The sequence below is a fragment of the Carcharodon carcharias genome, chromosome 13, assembly GCF_017639515.1.
Source record: "Carcharodon carcharias isolate sCarCar2 chromosome 13, sCarCar2.pri, whole genome shotgun sequence".
NCBI classification, from domain to species: Eukaryota; Metazoa; Chordata; class Chondrichthyes; order Lamniformes; family Lamnidae; genus Carcharodon; species Carcharodon carcharias.
In genome coordinates, this window is record NC_054479.1 from 19,830,768 (window position 1) to 19,848,726 (window position 17,959).

The 17,959-nt window shown below is 42.4% G+C and overlaps 1 protein-coding gene across 1 annotated transcript in view; it reads left to right on the forward strand.

The window, feature by feature from the left end:
* morc2 (MORC family CW-type zinc finger 2) overlaps positions 1–17,959 on the forward strand; it is an 87,612-nt gene that overhangs the window by 18,041 nt on the left and 51,612 nt on the right. Inside the window, exons 3-7 of the mRNA XM_041202905.1 lie at positions 6,741–6,775; positions 10,332–10,400; positions 13,075–13,165; positions 14,638–14,746; positions 15,227–15,386. Of these exons, the coding sequence (XP_041058839.1) occupies positions 6,741–6,775; positions 10,332–10,400; positions 13,075–13,165; positions 14,638–14,746; positions 15,227–15,386 (464 nt within the window). The remainder of the gene's footprint in view (positions 1–6,740; positions 6,776–10,331; positions 10,401–13,074; positions 13,166–14,637; positions 14,747–15,226; positions 15,387–17,959) is intronic.

Genomic DNA, 17,959 nt, shown 5'->3' on the forward strand with positions numbered 1-17,959 from the left:
AGGGAGGTTGGAGATGGGGTTGTAATTTTCAAAGACACAGGAGAGGATGACGTTTTCAGACTTGATGGAGATGGGGCAGTTAAAACACTGCCTAATTGGGTTGCTGAGAAATATACAAGAGCAGGCTACAGTCTTGTGTGTGGACAAGGTGCTTGGCATTTTCCACAGCAACAATATGGGAACATAATATGTAGAAAGTTTGCATGACCTAAGTTTTATCCTGACATTTCGTTATAAATCTGCCAAACCTCTGACACTGCTGCCATGTATTCCATTTTTTAAGGCTTAAAGCACCGTGGCATGTTTCTACTGAATTTTCATGCATTCTGGGCGAGACTAGGTCGGGCTGTGTTCTCCAGCGATAATGGCAAACATTCATATTACCTTGCCACAATGGCTCAACCAACAGTGCATAGAGTTTTAAAAAACAAAAGATTCAAAGCAGGTCACTCAACACCTGAAAAAGAAAGCTAGGTCAACATTTGTGTGTAAAGTCTGATGAAGGAACCTTAGTTTCCTATGGAATCACCTCTTTCTGTATCTTTTTTCCAGAATTTTTCATTTCAGATTTTACCATTGCAGTTTGCTTTCATTTGAACATAATCCACTCTAGAATGGGTCGTAGAATGGTTACAGCATAGAAGGCCATTTGGCCTGTTGTGTTTGTGTTGTTTACAGCAGGCAACTCCGCTAACCTAGTGGGGAGGCGGTGGCGTGGTAGTGATGTCTCTGGACTAGTAATCCAGAGACCCAGGGTAATGCTGTGGGGACCTGGGTTTAAATCCCACCATGGTGGAATTTGAATTCAATAAAAATCTAATGACCATGAAACCATTTTTGATTGTTGTAACAGCCCATCTGTTTCACTAATGCCCTTCAGGGAAGGAAATCTACAGTCCTTATCTGGCTTGACCTACATGTGACTCTAGATTCACAGCAATGTGGTGGACTCTTAAATGCCCTCTGAAATGGCCCATTACAAACAATCCATTACATCAAACCGCCACAAAGTCTATAAGGAATGGAGCCAGACGGACCAGTCGGCATTGACTTAGGCACCAGAAATTATAACAGCAAACTCGGCCCTGCAAAGTCCTCCTTACTAACATCTGGGGGCTTGTGCCAAAATTAGGAGAGCTGTCCCATAGACTAATCAAGCAGCAGCCTGACATAGTCATACTCATGGAAGCAAACTTTACAGATAATGTCCCAGGCACCACCAGCGTCATTCCTGGATATGTCCTGTCTCACCAGCAGGACAGACCCAGCAGAGGTGGTAGCACAGTGGTGTATAGTCAGGAGGGAGTTGCCCTGGGAGTCATCAACATCAACTCCAGACCCCATGATGTCTCATGGCATCAGGTCAAACATGGACAAGCAAACCTTCTGCTGATCACCACCTACCACCCCGCCTCAGCTGATGTATCAGTATTCTTCTGTGTTGAACACCACTTGGAGGAAGCACTGAGGGTGGCAAAAGTGCAGAATGTACTCTGGGTGGGGGACTTCAATGTCCATCACAAAGAGTGGCTCAGCAGCACCACTACTGATCCAGCTGGCTGAGCCCTAAAGGACATAGCTGCTAGACTGGGTCTGCAGCAGGTGGTGGGAGAAAAAGGTACATCACCTCATCCTAACCAACCTGCCTGCAGCACATGTATCTGTTCATGACAGTATCGATAGAAGTGACCACTGCACAGTCCCTGTGGAAACGTAGTCCCATCTTCACATTCAGAATACCTTCCGTACTGTTGTGTGGCACTACCACCATGCTAAGTGGGATAGATTTCGAAGGGACCTTACAATTCAAGACTTGGCAAACATGAGGCCCTGTGGGCCATCAGCAGCAGCTGAATTGTAATTGAACACTCCCTAACCTCATTGCCCAGCATATCCCCCACTCCACCATTACCACGAAGCTGGAGGATCAGCTCTGGTTCAATGAAGAGTGCAGGAGCGTACCCAGCACCAGGTATACCTAAAAATGAGGTGTCAACCTGGTGAAGCTAAAATACAGCACTAGCTTGCTAAGCAGCAAGTGATAGACAGAGTTAACCAACGAATCAGATCTAAGCTCTGTGGTCCTGCCACATCGAGTCATGAATGGTGGTGGACAAGTAAACAGCTTACTGGAGGAGGAGGCTCCACAAATATCCTCATCCTCAATGATGGGGGGCCCAGCATATAAATACAAAAGCTAAGGCTGAGGCTTTTGCAACAATTCAGCCAGAAGTGCAGATTGCGTGACCCATCTTGGCCTCCTCTGGAGACCCCCAACATCGCAGACGCTAGTCTTCAGCCAACCCAATCTGATTCACTCCACGTGATATCAAGAAACGGCTGAAGCCACTGGCTATTGCAAAGGCTATGGGCCCTGACAATATTCCGGCAATTATACTGATGAAGTGCTCCAGAACTTGCCACAACAAACTTAGCCAAGCTTTTCCAGTATAGCTACAGCACTGGCATCTATCCAGCAGTGTGGAAAATTGCCCAGGTATGTCCTGTGCGTAAAATGGAGGACAGATCCAACCTGGCCAATTACCGCCCCATCAGTCTACTCTCGATCATCAGTAAAATGATGGAAGGGGTTATCAACACTATTACCGGCGCTTGCTTAGCAATAACCTTCTCACGAATGCTCAGTTTGGATTCCACCACTGAGCTCCTGAACTCATTGCAACCTTGGTTCAAACATGGACAAAAGAGCTGAACTCCAGAGGTGAGGGGAGAGTGACTGCCCTTGATACCAAGGCATCATTTGGCTGAGTGTGGCATCAAGGAGCCCTAACAAAACTGGAGTTAATGGGAATTGGGGAGAAAATTCTCTGCTGGTTGGAGCCATGCCTAGCATAAAGGAAGTTGGCTCTGGTTGTTGGGGGTCAATCACCTCATTTCCAGGACGTCACTGCAGGTGTTCTTCAGGGTAGTGTCCTAGGCCCAACCATCTTCAGCTGCTTTATCAATGATCTACCTTCCATCATAAGGTCAGAAATGGGGATGTTCGCTGCTGATTGCACAATGTTCAGCACCATTCGCGATGACTCAGATACATCCAAATGCAGCAAAGACCTGGACAATATCCAGGCTTGGGCTGACAAATTGCAAGTAACATTCACGCCACACAAGTGCCAGGCAATGACGATCTTCACCATGAGAGTATCTTCCTATAGCCCCTTGACATTCAATGGCATTACTATTGCTGAATCCCCCACTATCAACATCCTAGGGGTTACCATTGACCAGAAACTGAATTGGGCTAGCCATATAGATAATGTGGTTACAGGAGCAGGTTAGAGGCTAGGAATCCTGTGCCGAGAAACTCATCTCCTGACTCCCCAAAGCCTGTTCACCATCTATAAGGCACAAGTCAGGAGTGTGATGCATTACTCCCCAATTTCCTGGACGAGTGCAACTCCAGCAACACTTGAGAAGCTTAACACCAGCCAGATCAACGCAGCCCGCTTGATTGGCACCCCCTCCACCACCAACGCACAGTGGCAGTAGTCTGTACCATCTACAAGGTGCATTGTAGGAACTCACCAAGGCTCCTTAGACAGCACCTTTCAAACTAATGACCACTATCATCTGAAGGACAAGAGCAGCAGACACATGGGAATACCACCATCTGAAAATTTCCCCTCCAAACCACTGGCTATCCTTACTTGGAAATATATTGCCGTTCGTTCACTGTCACTGGGTCAAAATCCTGGAAGTCCCTCCCTAACTGTGAGTTTACCTGTACCATATGGACAGTGGCAGTTCAAGAAGGTAGCTCACCGTCACTAGCGACATCCATATCCCATGAATGAATAAAAATACCTGGTCCCTAACTAGGCTAGTCCCACTCCTGTGACTTTTTTACGTAGCCCTGCAATTTTTTTCTCTTCAAATAATTATTCAATTACATTTTGAAAGCCACGATTGAACCTGGCTCCACCGCACTCAGGTAATACATCCCAGACTCTAACCACTCACTGTGAGGAAGGAAGATAACCTGAAACATTAATTCTCTTTCTCCCTCTGCCTGACCTGAGTATTTCCAGCATTTTTTATCCTTATTTCCAATTTCCAGCATTTGCAACATTTTGCTTTTGATACTTATTCTGCTGTTTTTCGCTGTCGTTGAGAAACTTAATATTTCCAGACTGATTTTTTGACCCAGCTCACGTCTGAATAATTGGCAGAGTAATTAATTTATGAAAGATTTATTGAACTGCTTAAAATAAATAGTCTACAATGTTACCTTTCACAAGAAATGTTTTGCAAACAGTTTCACGCCATGAGCCATGTTGAATCTCCGTGTATTAAGCTTAATTTTTTTTTCTGTAATGTGTACAGCTGTCAATTTCTCAATAGATAGTAAAACCATACATACTGCACAGTTCAAACTGTGGACCCTTTATTATACAAATAAAATGTAAACAAGGATTCTGTGGTTCAGTTGATAGAGTGGAGCTGACTGGAACAGTGTGGTCCAAGGTGTGATGCCTGGTCTGATCTTAAAACAGTGTAGCAGTAAGAGTACAAAAATCAACCCCAGTGTACTTGTGTTGCAGAATGGGAATTGACCAAAATTCATCCTTCTGCTGGCAAGCATGCTACAGTGGCATTATCCAGGCATCAATGTGATACCTACATTTTTGAATAACCTGTTGACAGTCCTTGTCCCAGCTGATGCATGGATTGGATGAGATACCAGAGAATAACTGTCATTAGTAGATCCCTGCCCCATCAAGACTCTGTATCTTCAGAGAAGAGAAATCAAAAGCTAGACAGACTGCATACGTGATTGGCAAACAATGAATAGAGGGGATAAAAAATTAGCATAAAATATTGTGCACAAAATTATTATACTCTGAAATTGGGTTTGGAAAGTTTTCAAGCTCTGCCAGGTTTGCAGCAGGTAAGGACACCCATCTACAGTTAAGCCTTTTGATGAATTCAGCACAGACTTGGGATGCAATTATGTTGCTACTTTGCTTATCTAGTCGGTAGAGGGGGGGGTGGCATTAGTTTCCTGAAGAGGCCACAGGAAACACTGCTGTCGACATGAAAACGAGCATTGGGGATTGGTTAACAGACAGAAAATAGAGTAGAGATAAACAGGCCATTTTAAGTGCAGAGTGGGGTACTGGATCAGTGCTGAGGCTTCAGCTGTTTACAATCAATATTGATGACTTGGAGGCATTACTCAGTTCCTTCATCCAAACTTGCTGACAATCAAAAGCTTGGTTAGACAGTAAGCTGTGAGAAAGACAGGTTGCAAAGGGATATAGATAGGTTAAGCAAATGGGCACATAGAGTGTAATGCATGGAAATTAGAAGTTATTCTCTTTAATAGGATGAATAGAAAATCAGAGTAGGTTTTAAATGGTGAGAAGCTTTTAACTGGTACTCAGCAATTTGGGTACCCTCATACAAGAAATGCATTGAATGCAGGTACTGCATGCGGTTAGATAGGCAATTGGCATGTTGGCCTATATTGCAAAAGAATTTGAGTACCAGAATAATAAAGTCTTGCCACAGTTGTATAGGGCTTTGGTGAGACCACATCAGAATACTGCGTACAATTTTGATTTCCTTATGTAAGGAAGGGTATAATTGGCAGTGCAGCAGAGGTTCACTGGAATTATTCCTGAAATAAGAGAGCTGTCCTACAATGAGAGCTTGAGCAGAATGGGCCTATGCTGTGAAGTTCAGAGAATAAGAAGTGATTGCTTTGAAAGGTGTAGGATTTGAAGGGGGCTTGACTGGGTAGACATTAAGGGATTGTTTCCCCTGGCTGGAGAGTCTTGAACTTGGGGGCATGGTCTCAGGATAAGGGGTCAATCATTTAAGACTGAGATGAGGAAGGATTTTGAATTGTTAGAATCATCAATCACAGATGACTGTGAAAGTTCAATCATCAAAGATATTCAAGGCTGAGGTAGATTTTTGGACTTTAGGATAATCTGGGATCAGAACAGGAAACTAAAATTGAGGTCAAAGGTCAACCATGACCTTATTGAATGTCAAAGAAGGCTTGAGGGCCTGCATGATCTACTCTTAGATTCTTATGTAACTCAGATCTTTTCTAAACCTTGTTTGACACTTGGTAACATCTTGATTCCAATGTCTGATTTGCCTTCCAATTGGGGTTGAAGACATATTACTGCATTAAAATGTTAGAAATGAAATAAAATTGCGTATTTAATGGCTTTTGTATTTAATTTTTCTCCATTCCAATACCATTAATATAAATTACAGAATTAAAAACTGAAAAGAAAATAAACAAGTTGCTTTTTTGATGAAGGCATTAACCTATCTTAAAACTTTGATAGACTTTCTGTACGTTTTCTCAATTTTCTGTTTCAAATTTCTGTTTAAAGAAATGAGTCAGTTGACCATTGTCTCAACATGTATTTGTAGCTCTGAAGTCAGGTACCCATTTGGAAAAGGATGGGGGGTGGTGACAGGGAGGAATTAAGACTTATAAAAAATAATGTGGGATCTCTACTGTATCATGCTATATTTAATGTGAATTACATAATACGGTACCTATTTTCTGTCACTACAAGAAGCTCTCTTTTCCATAATTTGCCAGCATTCTATACAGCCCAAAAGCCCAGTCCTGAAAAAGTGACTGTAGGGGACCTTCAAAGATTTTACCTTTGGTGTCTTGGGCAGTATGCTGTCATTAAATTTTCCATCTCAGATTTCAATCAATTACTTATTTCTTTCTCTCTTAAATTTTATAGAGATGCAGCTGCTACTAGAGTGGACATTTACGCTGGTGAGTTAAGGTGTAATCACTTTTATCTATCTAAATTAATAAGGTCCATGAAAAAGAAAATCCTGAAACTAGGAATTGTGGTGGACCACAAGTGTCAGTGCAAGTCTGCACCCAGTAATATCCCCCAAGTGGTAAATTCAGATTTCTGTCGTGCTGAGGTGATGAGCTGGATAGAGACTGGCTGGCTGTTTCTGAGAAGAAAGAAAAATTAGCTAGTTACTGTCCCTTGGCTGCTCTCCAACACCTGAGAACAGGTTGTTGAATACTGGCAGAGGTCTGGGAGCAGGTCTACTGCTCATGCAGTCGGGCAGGAAATTTCATGTGGATTCTGCCTTAAGAAACCGATGAATGATGGCCCTCAAAAGCACACCGTGTACACACCAGTTTCATGTCTTGTCGTGACCTGGGTTTTGGTTGCATCAGTTCTGCACTTGGTTCGATGAATATCACACCATGGAACAATTATGCCTCTATGTACACGATGAGCTGTAATAAAATTGTATAAATAGAAACACAAGTTTATGCCATTCCAGAACAGAACTGTTCAGGCCTTATTGTCATTTGAACGAAGGCATAATGCAGTTGAACATTCAAAGGGTGATGTGGGGGCAGGGTGAGACATTTGATATTTTTTTAATGGTCTTTAAAGCACCTTTCTGGAACCTCTTTGTTCACTTTTTGTACGATGTAGCTGTTTATATTGCTTTTCTCTCTTTTATCTCACTTCTGGGGTAGAGATCCAAGGGTGCTGGTAATCCTACAGTGCCAGATCTAAGTAGCTATTGCTCATGTGAACCTAGACATTGTAAGTTGTTTAACCATGAAGGAAACCTTCTCCTCGCCCCAGCCTTTGTTGCATGCACTTTCCAGCAGGGGTTATTATAAAGTGATAATAAAGTTTGTGCCAGTTTTTTTTTGTGTATACGTTATTTGTGCATCCGATCTACATACAGACAGCATGGTGCCTACCCCTAATTTAATTAAATGAACTAAAATATAAATTAAACTCTACGCTGGTATCAGCAAAATTTGTTGATTGTCTTCTTGGATAATGGGTAGACTAGTTAAGAAATTGTAAATCAGCAAATGGGAGGAACAGATTCAGGTCGTGCAGCGATAAAGAAAATAAACTAAATGATCGCAGTAAAGAACGCAAATTAATTAAATAATTGGTGAAGATTAAATGGAGAAGAGCTTTGTTTGGTAATTTACTGCGGCATCTCGCCAATTGTATCAGCAAAAAAGGCAATGTAGGCAAAGGAAGGGGAAACAAGCTGAGGTTTTTCCAGTAATCAAGCCACATGAAGCAAGGGTAATATTTGGGCCACACAAGTGCTGAGCAATGACCATCTCCAACAAGAGAGAATCTTAACCATCTCAGAATCACAGAGTGCAGAAGAGGCCCTTTGGCCCATCGAGTCTGCACCAACACGTGAGAAACACCTGACCTACCTACCTAATCCCATTTACCAGCACTTGGCCTATAGCCTTGAATGTTATGACGTGCCAAGTGCTCATCCACGCATTAAAGGATGCGTGGCAACCCGCCTCCACCACCTTCCCAGGCAGTGCATTCCAGACCATCACCACCCTCTGGGTAAAAAAGTTTTTCCTCACATCCCGCCTAAACCTCCTGCCCCTCACCTTGAACTTATGTCCCCTTGTGACTGACCCTTCAACTAAGACGCACAGCTGCTCCCTATCCACCCTCATTATCTTGTACACATCGATCAGGTCGCCCCTCAGTTTTCTCTGCTCCAATTAACACAACCCAAGTCTATCCAACCTCTCTTCATAACTTAAATGTTTCATCCCAGGCAACATCCTGGTGAATCTCCTCTGCACCCCTTCCAGTGCAATCACATCCTTCCTATAATGTGGTGACCAGAACTGCACACGTACTCCAGCTGTGGCCTCACCAAGGTTCTATACAACTCCCAACATGACCTCCCTACTTTTGTAATCTATGCCTTGATTGATAAAGGCAAGTGTCCCATATGCCTTTTTCACCACCCTACTAACATGCCCCTCCACCTTCAGAGATCTATGGACACACAAGCCAAGGTCCCTTTGTTCCTCAATTTCCTAGTGTCATGCCATTCATTGAATACTTCCTTATCAAACTACTTCTTCCAAAGTGTATCACCTCACACTTTTCAGGGTTAAATTCCATCTGCCACTTATCTGCCCATTTGATCATCCCATCTATATCTTCCTGTAGCCCAATACACTCAACCTCACTGTTAACCAACCCGGCCAATCTTTGTATCATTTCCCCTTGATGTTCAACGGCATTACCATCACTGAATCTCCCACCCATCAACATTCTGGGACTTCTATTGACCACAACTTAAATGAGCCAGCCGTAAGTACTGAGGCTGCAAGAGCAGGTTAGAAGTTAGGAATTCTGTAACAGGTAACTCACCATTTGACTCCCCCAAAGCCTGTCCATCTGCATGGCATAAGTCAGGAGTGTGATAGAATACTCTGCCCTTGCCTGGATGAGTGCAGATCCAACAATACTCAGGAACTCAGCACTATCCGGGACATAGCAGTCTGCTAATTGGCACTCCATCAACCAGCTTAAACATTTACTCCTTCCACCACCAGCGCACAATGGCAAAAGTGTACAAGATGCGTTGCAGCAACTTGCCATGGTTCATTCAACATCACTTTCCAATCCTGTCATTTCTACCACCTAGAAAGAGATAGGTAGCAGCCAAATGGGAACACCACCACTTGCAAGTTCCCATCTAAGTCTCACCACCCTGACTTGAACCTATATCATCATTCCTTCATGGTCTTTGGATCAAACACCTGGAACTTCCTCCTAACCGCACTCTGGGTGTACCTACACCATGGACCCTGGCAATCTACCACCACCACCTCAGGGCAATTACGAATGGGCAACAAATGTTTACTTTGCCATTGACACTGACATCGCATTAATTTTTTTAAAAGTGCAATAAGTGATTGCCATATGCGGGATTTTTAATCTTATACTAGTAGAGACCCACAACACATTTGATGTCAAATTACTGTACTTAACCAATTCCATTCTCGCATTCACCCCTCCCATACACCACCTCCTGCATGCTATCCCTTCCTCCCATGCTGTCCCCTTTTACTCTCGTAATTAGATGTGAACTGCATGGTACTGTAGTTTACAGTTTCCTTTTGCCTCTAAGACCTAAGTCTACCTCACTTTGTACAGATAAAAGTACCTTTGCACCGATGACAAATATCTTAATTAGGGAAAAGACAGTCTCCATTGCTTCCTGATGGTTGAGGGTCTACAGTACAAACTACTGGTTACTTGCCATTAATCATGCTAAATGAGTAGCATTGTTCAGAGCTGATGGCTGTTATGGGCAATATGTATGTCACTCTGGTGCCCTTCTGAGGTGAGGTTAGCTATTTAAAGGAAGCTATATTCAGCCCCTAAACCATGCTATGCCTGGCATTTGACTGCTTCATGTTGACACTCGAACTGAAGTATTTATGTATGTTTTATGTCCCCTGTGGTTCTAGCTAAAATTCAATACCTGTTTTTCAGTGCGGAATGTAGATTTGAGAGGAACATTCATGCTATGTTTTCTGGACGATGGAGCTGGAATGGATTGCAGTAAGTAAATATCATCTTGATGTGATACTTGAGGATAGGTACAGATAAGAGATGCAATTCAAACAGAGGTATAGCGTGAGATGAACTTTCTTTCTCCAAAGTAACTCTAGGTAAATAATTGCAGTGGAAGAGCAGTTTTTACTAAAACACATTGCATCAGACATATATGTTCACAATTCTTCCCAGGGCCAGGTTCTGGATTGAAGTGAAGAAAGATGAGGAGCTTTAGCTACGGAAACAGGAAGTGCAAGGCAATGCTGGCTGTTCAAGAGCAGCTGCCAATAGTGAATTTTATGGCTGTCAATTTTGGAAACAGCTAATAGTAGTTACTGTTCTGTAAATTCCAGTTAAAGCCAGTTAGTGGACTCCTGGCAACATAGCAGCTTGGGATTTCTTTTGCTGCTGCAGTTTCTGGTTGCCCTTTTTCAATACTACAATTCTTGCAGTCTGCCATACAGTCCTAAATCCAGATTTCTTTATTACTCTGGTTAATAATTAAATTTGACATTTTTTCCGTCTCCAAGAATCCTGAGAATTGTTTTGAAAAATGGACAGGATTGAATATGGGACATTTTTTGGTTCAATACCATGCAAAGGAAGTTTACAAAATTGCAGCCAGTCAATGCTAGGAAGGGGTGGGTTATTTCTTGCACAACTCGAGGCTACAAATTTTTCTCTTTACAGTTGGATTAATTACAGTGAACTTAATTTAGTTAGGAAAGTTGGGTAAAATTTTGACTAGGGTTTCCAGAGTTCGTCCTTTAAGGGGCACTGGGGAAATGTAAATGAAGTTCAACAAGTATAAGGATTGCCTGCAATAATTTTGCACCAAGAATAAACTTGAAATTATATAGCCAGTGAATTATTTTTGAAGTGTCGCCGCTGTTATGTAGACAGTTAACAGAATAAGATCTCAGTAACTATTTCCCCATCTCCCTTAACTTTGACTGGTATGTCGGATGTAATCATTACCCCTGCATGGTCAATAAGTAATCAGTGATATTGCTCAAAAAGCGATTTACAATTTTGGTACCATTGTCACCTTTGCTGTTTTGGTTAGTTCACTTAAAGTTGATGGGGCAACGTCACTCTTGGGTTATGTTTGAAATTACCGCCTCGTTCATGGACTTCAGTCTTTAAGCCCAGCCTCTTGTCTAAGGCAGGAACATGTTGGGCATTCCATATTCATAAGTAAAGCCGAACAGTAGTATTATCCTCAATACTGTGGTTCAGCAGTGTGACATTTTTCGACCTCTTGATGAGATGGGAGAACGTGTTTGACAAATTACATTTCTCAGTAAATAACTTATTGCAATTTGGGCTTAATTGTTGGGTCTGAAGTTTGCTAAACTGTACCAGCAGAGAGAGCAAACTGCAAGTTTCAGTTCATCAGAAACTGCTTATGAAAATAGTAGGTTTACCAAACTGGTTCCTGGGATGGCAGGATTGACATATGAGGAGAGATTGAGTCGGTTAGGATTATATTCACTGGAGTTCAGATGAATAAGGGGGAATCTTATAGAAACCTATAAAATTCTAACAGGACCAGACAGGATAGATGCAGGAAGGATATGTTCCCGATGGTGGGGGAGCCCAGAACCAGGGGTCACAGTCTGAGGATTATGGTTTAGACTATTTAGGACTCGGATGAGGAGAAATTTCTTCAGCTAGAGAGAGGTGGAATTCACTACCACAAAGTAGTTGAGGCCAAAACATTGTATTTTTTCAAGAAGGAGTTAGATATAGCTCTTGGGGAGAAAGGGATCAAAGGATATGGGGAAAAAGTGGGAACAGGCTATTGAGTTGGATGATCAGCCATGGTCATAATGAATGGCGGAGCAGGCTCAAAGGGCCGATGGCTTACTCCTGCTCCTATTTTCTATGTATGTTTCTTTGTATTCTAACCATGAATCTGAGAAAAGCTAGGATTTGGTAAGAACCTGAATTGTATTAGTCAGTGTGGTGAGCAGAAAATGAAGAGAGATAAAAGAGCAGTACTCGTGCTTTTTTAATGAATTTTAATTTTGTGAATTTTCTCTGCTCTAACTGACTCTTGGTCTGCTCGGCTTCAAACTACAGGAAGGCAACATTTTATTTCCTCCCTGCTCCAAACTGGAGACAATTGATCTGTTTGCGCTAGGCAATCCCTGCCAGTAAGTAAAGGTGCCTCCTGATTGATTTCACTTACTGTTGAGAGGATTTGGAGATGCATAGTAGATTTCACAACGGTATGGCAGATGCTGAAAATCTTGATGTGGATCTGCACACAGAAGCATACTATTCCATGTCCGCTGGAGTTGTGTATGACTCTGCTTGAAAAGGGCATGTATTAATTGTAAAAATTAGTTTCCGCAGTTCTGCCCACGTATGAAAACCTTGCCCTTGCTCCTTGCTGTCTCATGATAGCTTTACACTGGTTCTAAACGAAGAATGAAGGCAGCCATGGTTTGTTTCCCATTCCCAGCCACTAGCAAATTCTGACCATTGGTCATAATGTCTTATTTTAGCTCACCTAAAGCTTAATTTCAAGCTCCATTGGCTTGGCAAGCAACGATGGGTTGTGCAACTTTATTGATATAGGCCTACCATGGTTTTGTGCAGCTGGAATTAGTGTCACGTTTGTTGCTTAGTTTTTATTTTACAAGGACCTTTCTAAATTGTTTCTTCCCAACAGATGAGGCTGCCAGCGTCATCCAGTTTGGGAAATCTGCCAAAAGGACTCCAGAATCCACACAAATTGGGCAGTATGGAAACGGACTCAAGTCGTATGTTTTTCAATTTTCAGTGAATTTGTATTGTTATTTTGTGTTTTTATAATGCCTCTTAATGAAGCAGTTACTGAATTGTTCTTGTGACATGATGGATACTGCTGAATGCTAGAGAAATGATTGTAGGGTCTTTGTATTTTCCTTTGCCTTTTCACAATTTAAGGAATATTTAAACAGTGGGAAAATTAAATGCTTTAAAGCAAAATTTCTCGTCAACCTCCTTTGAAACTGTTGATCCTGTAGTCTTGGAAAATTTCTGTAGTCATACACCTGCAACTTGCAAAACTTCAACAAAGCCACCACTGCACAGATAGACATAGGCAAAATGCTTCCATTTGAACAACAGCTTGTGTTTAATGTAATCAACTGAGGGGAGAGATGGGTGGGGTAGTGAACAGCAGATTTTGTTTTTTAATAGTTAAAGGAATAGATGTTGATCCGTGGGAGGAGTGATTAAAAGCTTGTCCGAAGAGATTTTTTTTCAAATTGAGAAGAGGGAGGTGGGGAATTTGAAGGAGTGGGATCAAAGCAGTTGAGCACTTTGACTATGTTTGTTCAAGAAGGGTGGGATGCACAAAAGACCAGAGACTTGATACCCAAAGGTTGTGGAAGGTGATATAAGCCTGGAGAAAATTGCAGCAAAATGATGAGGTGAGGCCATGGAGAGATGTAGGATACAAGGACACGAGTGATAAGCAAGCAAGACTTAGTATGGTTGGTTTGACAGCATCTTGTTCCCTTGCAACCTCTACCACTGTGAAGGACAAGAGTAACAATGTTGTGGGAACATTGCCATCTCAAAGTAACAACCTATCCTGACAAAAATAATCAGCCATAAGAAGATAAATTCTTTAGTAGTGGATCTGAGGAGAACTAGGTTCACTAGGTTGATTCCAGAGATGCGGGCTTGTCTTACGAGGTGAGATTGAGCAGTTTAGGCCTATACTCGCTAGAGTTTAGAAGGATGAGAGGAGATCTAATTGAGGTATGTAAGATACTAAAGGAGATAGACAAAATAGACGTGGAGTGGATGTTTCCCCTTGTGGGGCTTTCTAGAATGAGAGGCCGTAGTTTTAGGCTAAGGGGTGGTAGATTTAAATCCGAGATGAGGAATTACTTTTCTCAAAGGGCATGAATCTGTGGAATTCACTACCTCAGAGTGCAGTGGATGCCGGGACGCTGAATAAGTTTAAGGAGGAGATCAACAGATTTTTAATTAGTAATGGGTTGAAAGGTTATGGGGAGAGGGCAGGAAATTGGAGTTGAGGCCGAAGTGAGAACAGCCATGATTGTATTGAATGGCGGTGCAGGCATGAGGGGCTGAATTGCCTACTCCTCCTAGTTCTTATGCATAGTTAATAATTACTGTTGTAGTTGTTGGGCATGGCAAGGAGCTAATGTTGAGTGAAACATAGACTGTTGTAAAATTTAAATATCTTGGGTTTTTCATTTCTGTCCCCTCTACGCAGTGGCTCAATGCGAATTGGGAAAGACTTTATTCTGTTCACAAAGAAAGAAGAGACGATGACCTGTGTTTTCCTCTCACGAACATTTCACGAAGAGGAAGGAATTGATGAGGTTTGTTTTTATTTTCAGACTAAACTATTCTAAATATTTCTCTTACTGTTGTCGTTGTTCCCAATTTTTCCTTCTATTTCCTGACTCGAATAATAATTTTTTTAAGGGTGAGATCAAATGTTGTGCACTGAATGATCCCACTCCTGTCCTCCCCTAATTTCCACATCTGTTCGCTGACCTGCTGTGGTCAGTGAGTGAGGATCAGAACTCTGTCTGTTTCTCCTGTCTCAAACCTAGGGAGCTGAAGGCCATTTTAATACCCCTATTGCCAGTCAAGCTGAGGTGAAGTAATTCTGTATGGACCAGGAATTGAACTGGGGAACTTCTGGTCAATATCATGCTGCCTTCACCAGTAGGGAAGCTTCCATATCTTATGCTTAATAACTCATGCATACACAGGTGGGGGTGATAACATGGTGAATACATTATCTGTGTGTGTTTCATTTTAATGGCGCATGTTTTTTTTTGGGGGGCAAAAAGGTAATAGTTCCACTTCCAACATGGAATTCCAGAACCAGAGAGCCCATCACTGACAACCCTGAGAAATTTGCCATCGAAACAGAACTTATCTACAAGTATTCGCCGTTCAAATCCGAGTCGGAGGTCATGGAGCAGTTTGATAAAATCAAAGAGAGCAATGGTAAGGACCTTGTAATTTGGCAGCAATTGCAACACGAAAGAAGTATTTACTTTTAATAGTTACTATTGCAAAATGAAATGTTCCAATTGCTTTATAGCAGGAGTGATGAACACCAAAAAGGAAATAGAGGCAAAGTTAGGCATAGTGACCAAAGAGAACTACAGCAGAATTTGGGTACGAGAACTTGTGCCACTGGCAAACAGAAAAACAGCTGAGAAACAGTTGACCAGAACTAGAAGGCATGAATTTGGATGTAGGATTGCAGAAGGTGGTGATGTTAAATAAGAGGGTGAGGAATTTGAAATTGATAACACTGGTGATGGATAGGGGTCATAATGGCTTCAAATAATTGGGGTAACATGGAGAAGAAACTCATCCAGCATTTCAGCTCTTGACTGGAAAGTGAGCTTGTCAATGTTAGAATGCAGGCTCAAAGTTACCATGAAGTTCTGCAAAATCTTTATATTGGGTGTGGTCCAAATTGGAAAACTCCTGTTTTTTTTTAATATTTCGAATGCTATAACAATAGATAAAAGTATGATTAGGGGCTTTAAGGATTGGAGTGTGGTGTGGTACGTTTTAAATCTTTGGACTCCCCATTGGATCACAGTGGCCTTTTATTGTCATTCACATTTGTGTTCTGAGAGTTTTACTTCTTCTCTGACCCTTTTATTTGAAAGTGAAAAATCCATGGAGTTCCCAAATTGGTCCAGTTAAGTGCACTATGTAACATTAGCCTGAAGTCACATAAATTCAAATTTTCCAAATTCTCAGTAAAAGAAAATTGTGCCAGAGGACTGGAGGACACCAAATGGAAAGCCCCCTTCGAAAAAGTGTAGATGATACATTTAGCCTTCGTTATAAACTACTAGGCTGCTGGAGACAGTGCTACAAAAACCAAGCACCCTCCTGCTGGTGTATGCTACCATCTTTTGAAAGGTGCTTGTGCAGGGGACCCCTGCGTGCACAGAAGCAACTGATTCGGCACTGTACTGGCCTCACAGCCTTACTGGCCAATGTGATGCCCATATTCAGATTTGGACCGAGCAGGTCTGTTGGATGAATTCGCACGTTACTCCACAAAGATGGTGTTTAGCTGCAAGTTGGACCCTGTCCCAGCGCTATTTAAAGAGTCACTCATCAAATTGCAGGTAAGATGTTTTTTGACTTACTTTTGCTTAGGCTGAATTTGTGGAAGTATATGCTGTGAAGTTGGAGTTGGTGTTTGGCTGTTGGTGCTTATAATCAGGAAGGACAGGAATTCCTAACCTGTGTATGGAGGTTTTTGCAACTGTGCCTTTTGGTCTGCAACATGACCTGGCCAATGAGTAGAGGATGCAGAGCAGTGAAACCCTGCATGGATGAAAAACGGGGATTCTACAGGGAAGGCTATACCTGAGTAATTTTGACCGAGCAGTTCTCCTACCTCAACCTCACCCAGGAGCAATGCCTGAAGTGCCTAGGGTCAACAAGGTGGTGGTGACTGAACTTAGCCACTTCTGTAACTTAAACTGGAGCCTCACACCAGGGTGAGGGCAGCCCTGCCAGTGGCTGTGAAGGTCACTGTTTCCTTCAACTTTTATGCATCTGAATTCTTCCAGGCGGGATTGGGAGATGTTGCTGACATTTCTTAGAATGCTGTCTGTCACAGCATCTGGGAGGTGACTAAGGCCATATACACCAGGTGAAAGGGTTTCAGTATTGTCTTGCTTAGGAGGGACAAGTAGCAGGATGAAAAGGCACATGGCTTTGCTAGGGTAGCAGGATTCCTGATGATGTAAGGTGCCATTGATGTACCAATGTGGTTCTATGGGGACCCCATGCCAATGAGCAGTGTCAGGAACTACAGGGACTTCCGTTCAATAAATGTGCAGTTGGCTTGTGACCACACCGAGAATCTAAATGCCAGTTATCCTGGCAGCAGCCACAATTCGTTTATCCTGCATCAATTGGCCCTACCCACCATCTTTGGGCCTCTTATAAAGGACAAAGATTGGTTGCTGGGGGGCTTCTCTCTCTAAACTTGGCTGATGACATGCAAGCAGAGCGGGTCTTTAATAAGAGCCACTTGGAAAATTGTCAAGCAGGCAGTCAGCTTTCTCACAATGGTTCTGCTGTCTTGACCACTCTGGGGAGCACTGGAGTAGAGTCCAGAGAGGGTCTAGAAATTTGTAGTGCTCACTGCATCCTCCACAACCTTATCATTATGAGTGCACAGCAATTAGCTCCAGGGATCTGGAGACCACCTTGGAAGGAGGCGGCATTCTGGATCCCTTGTAACCAGACGGCTGTCAAAAAAGCAGATTATTAGATTCTGCTTCCACAGAGACAACTTCCCCAGCTCATCATGAACACATTATTCCCCACAGTTATATGATTCAGAGATGTTCGATTACAGCATTCCCTTGGCCATTGTCCAGCAATCAACTCCATCAATAGAAGCCTTTGCATAAAATCTTTACACAATGACTCATCCAATAATCCATATAAAATTGAACTAATCACTTGTGCATTTTCTTAATGCCTGGCTTGGTCACTGCCAATCCAAGTGCTCCTATACCATGCTACCCCAG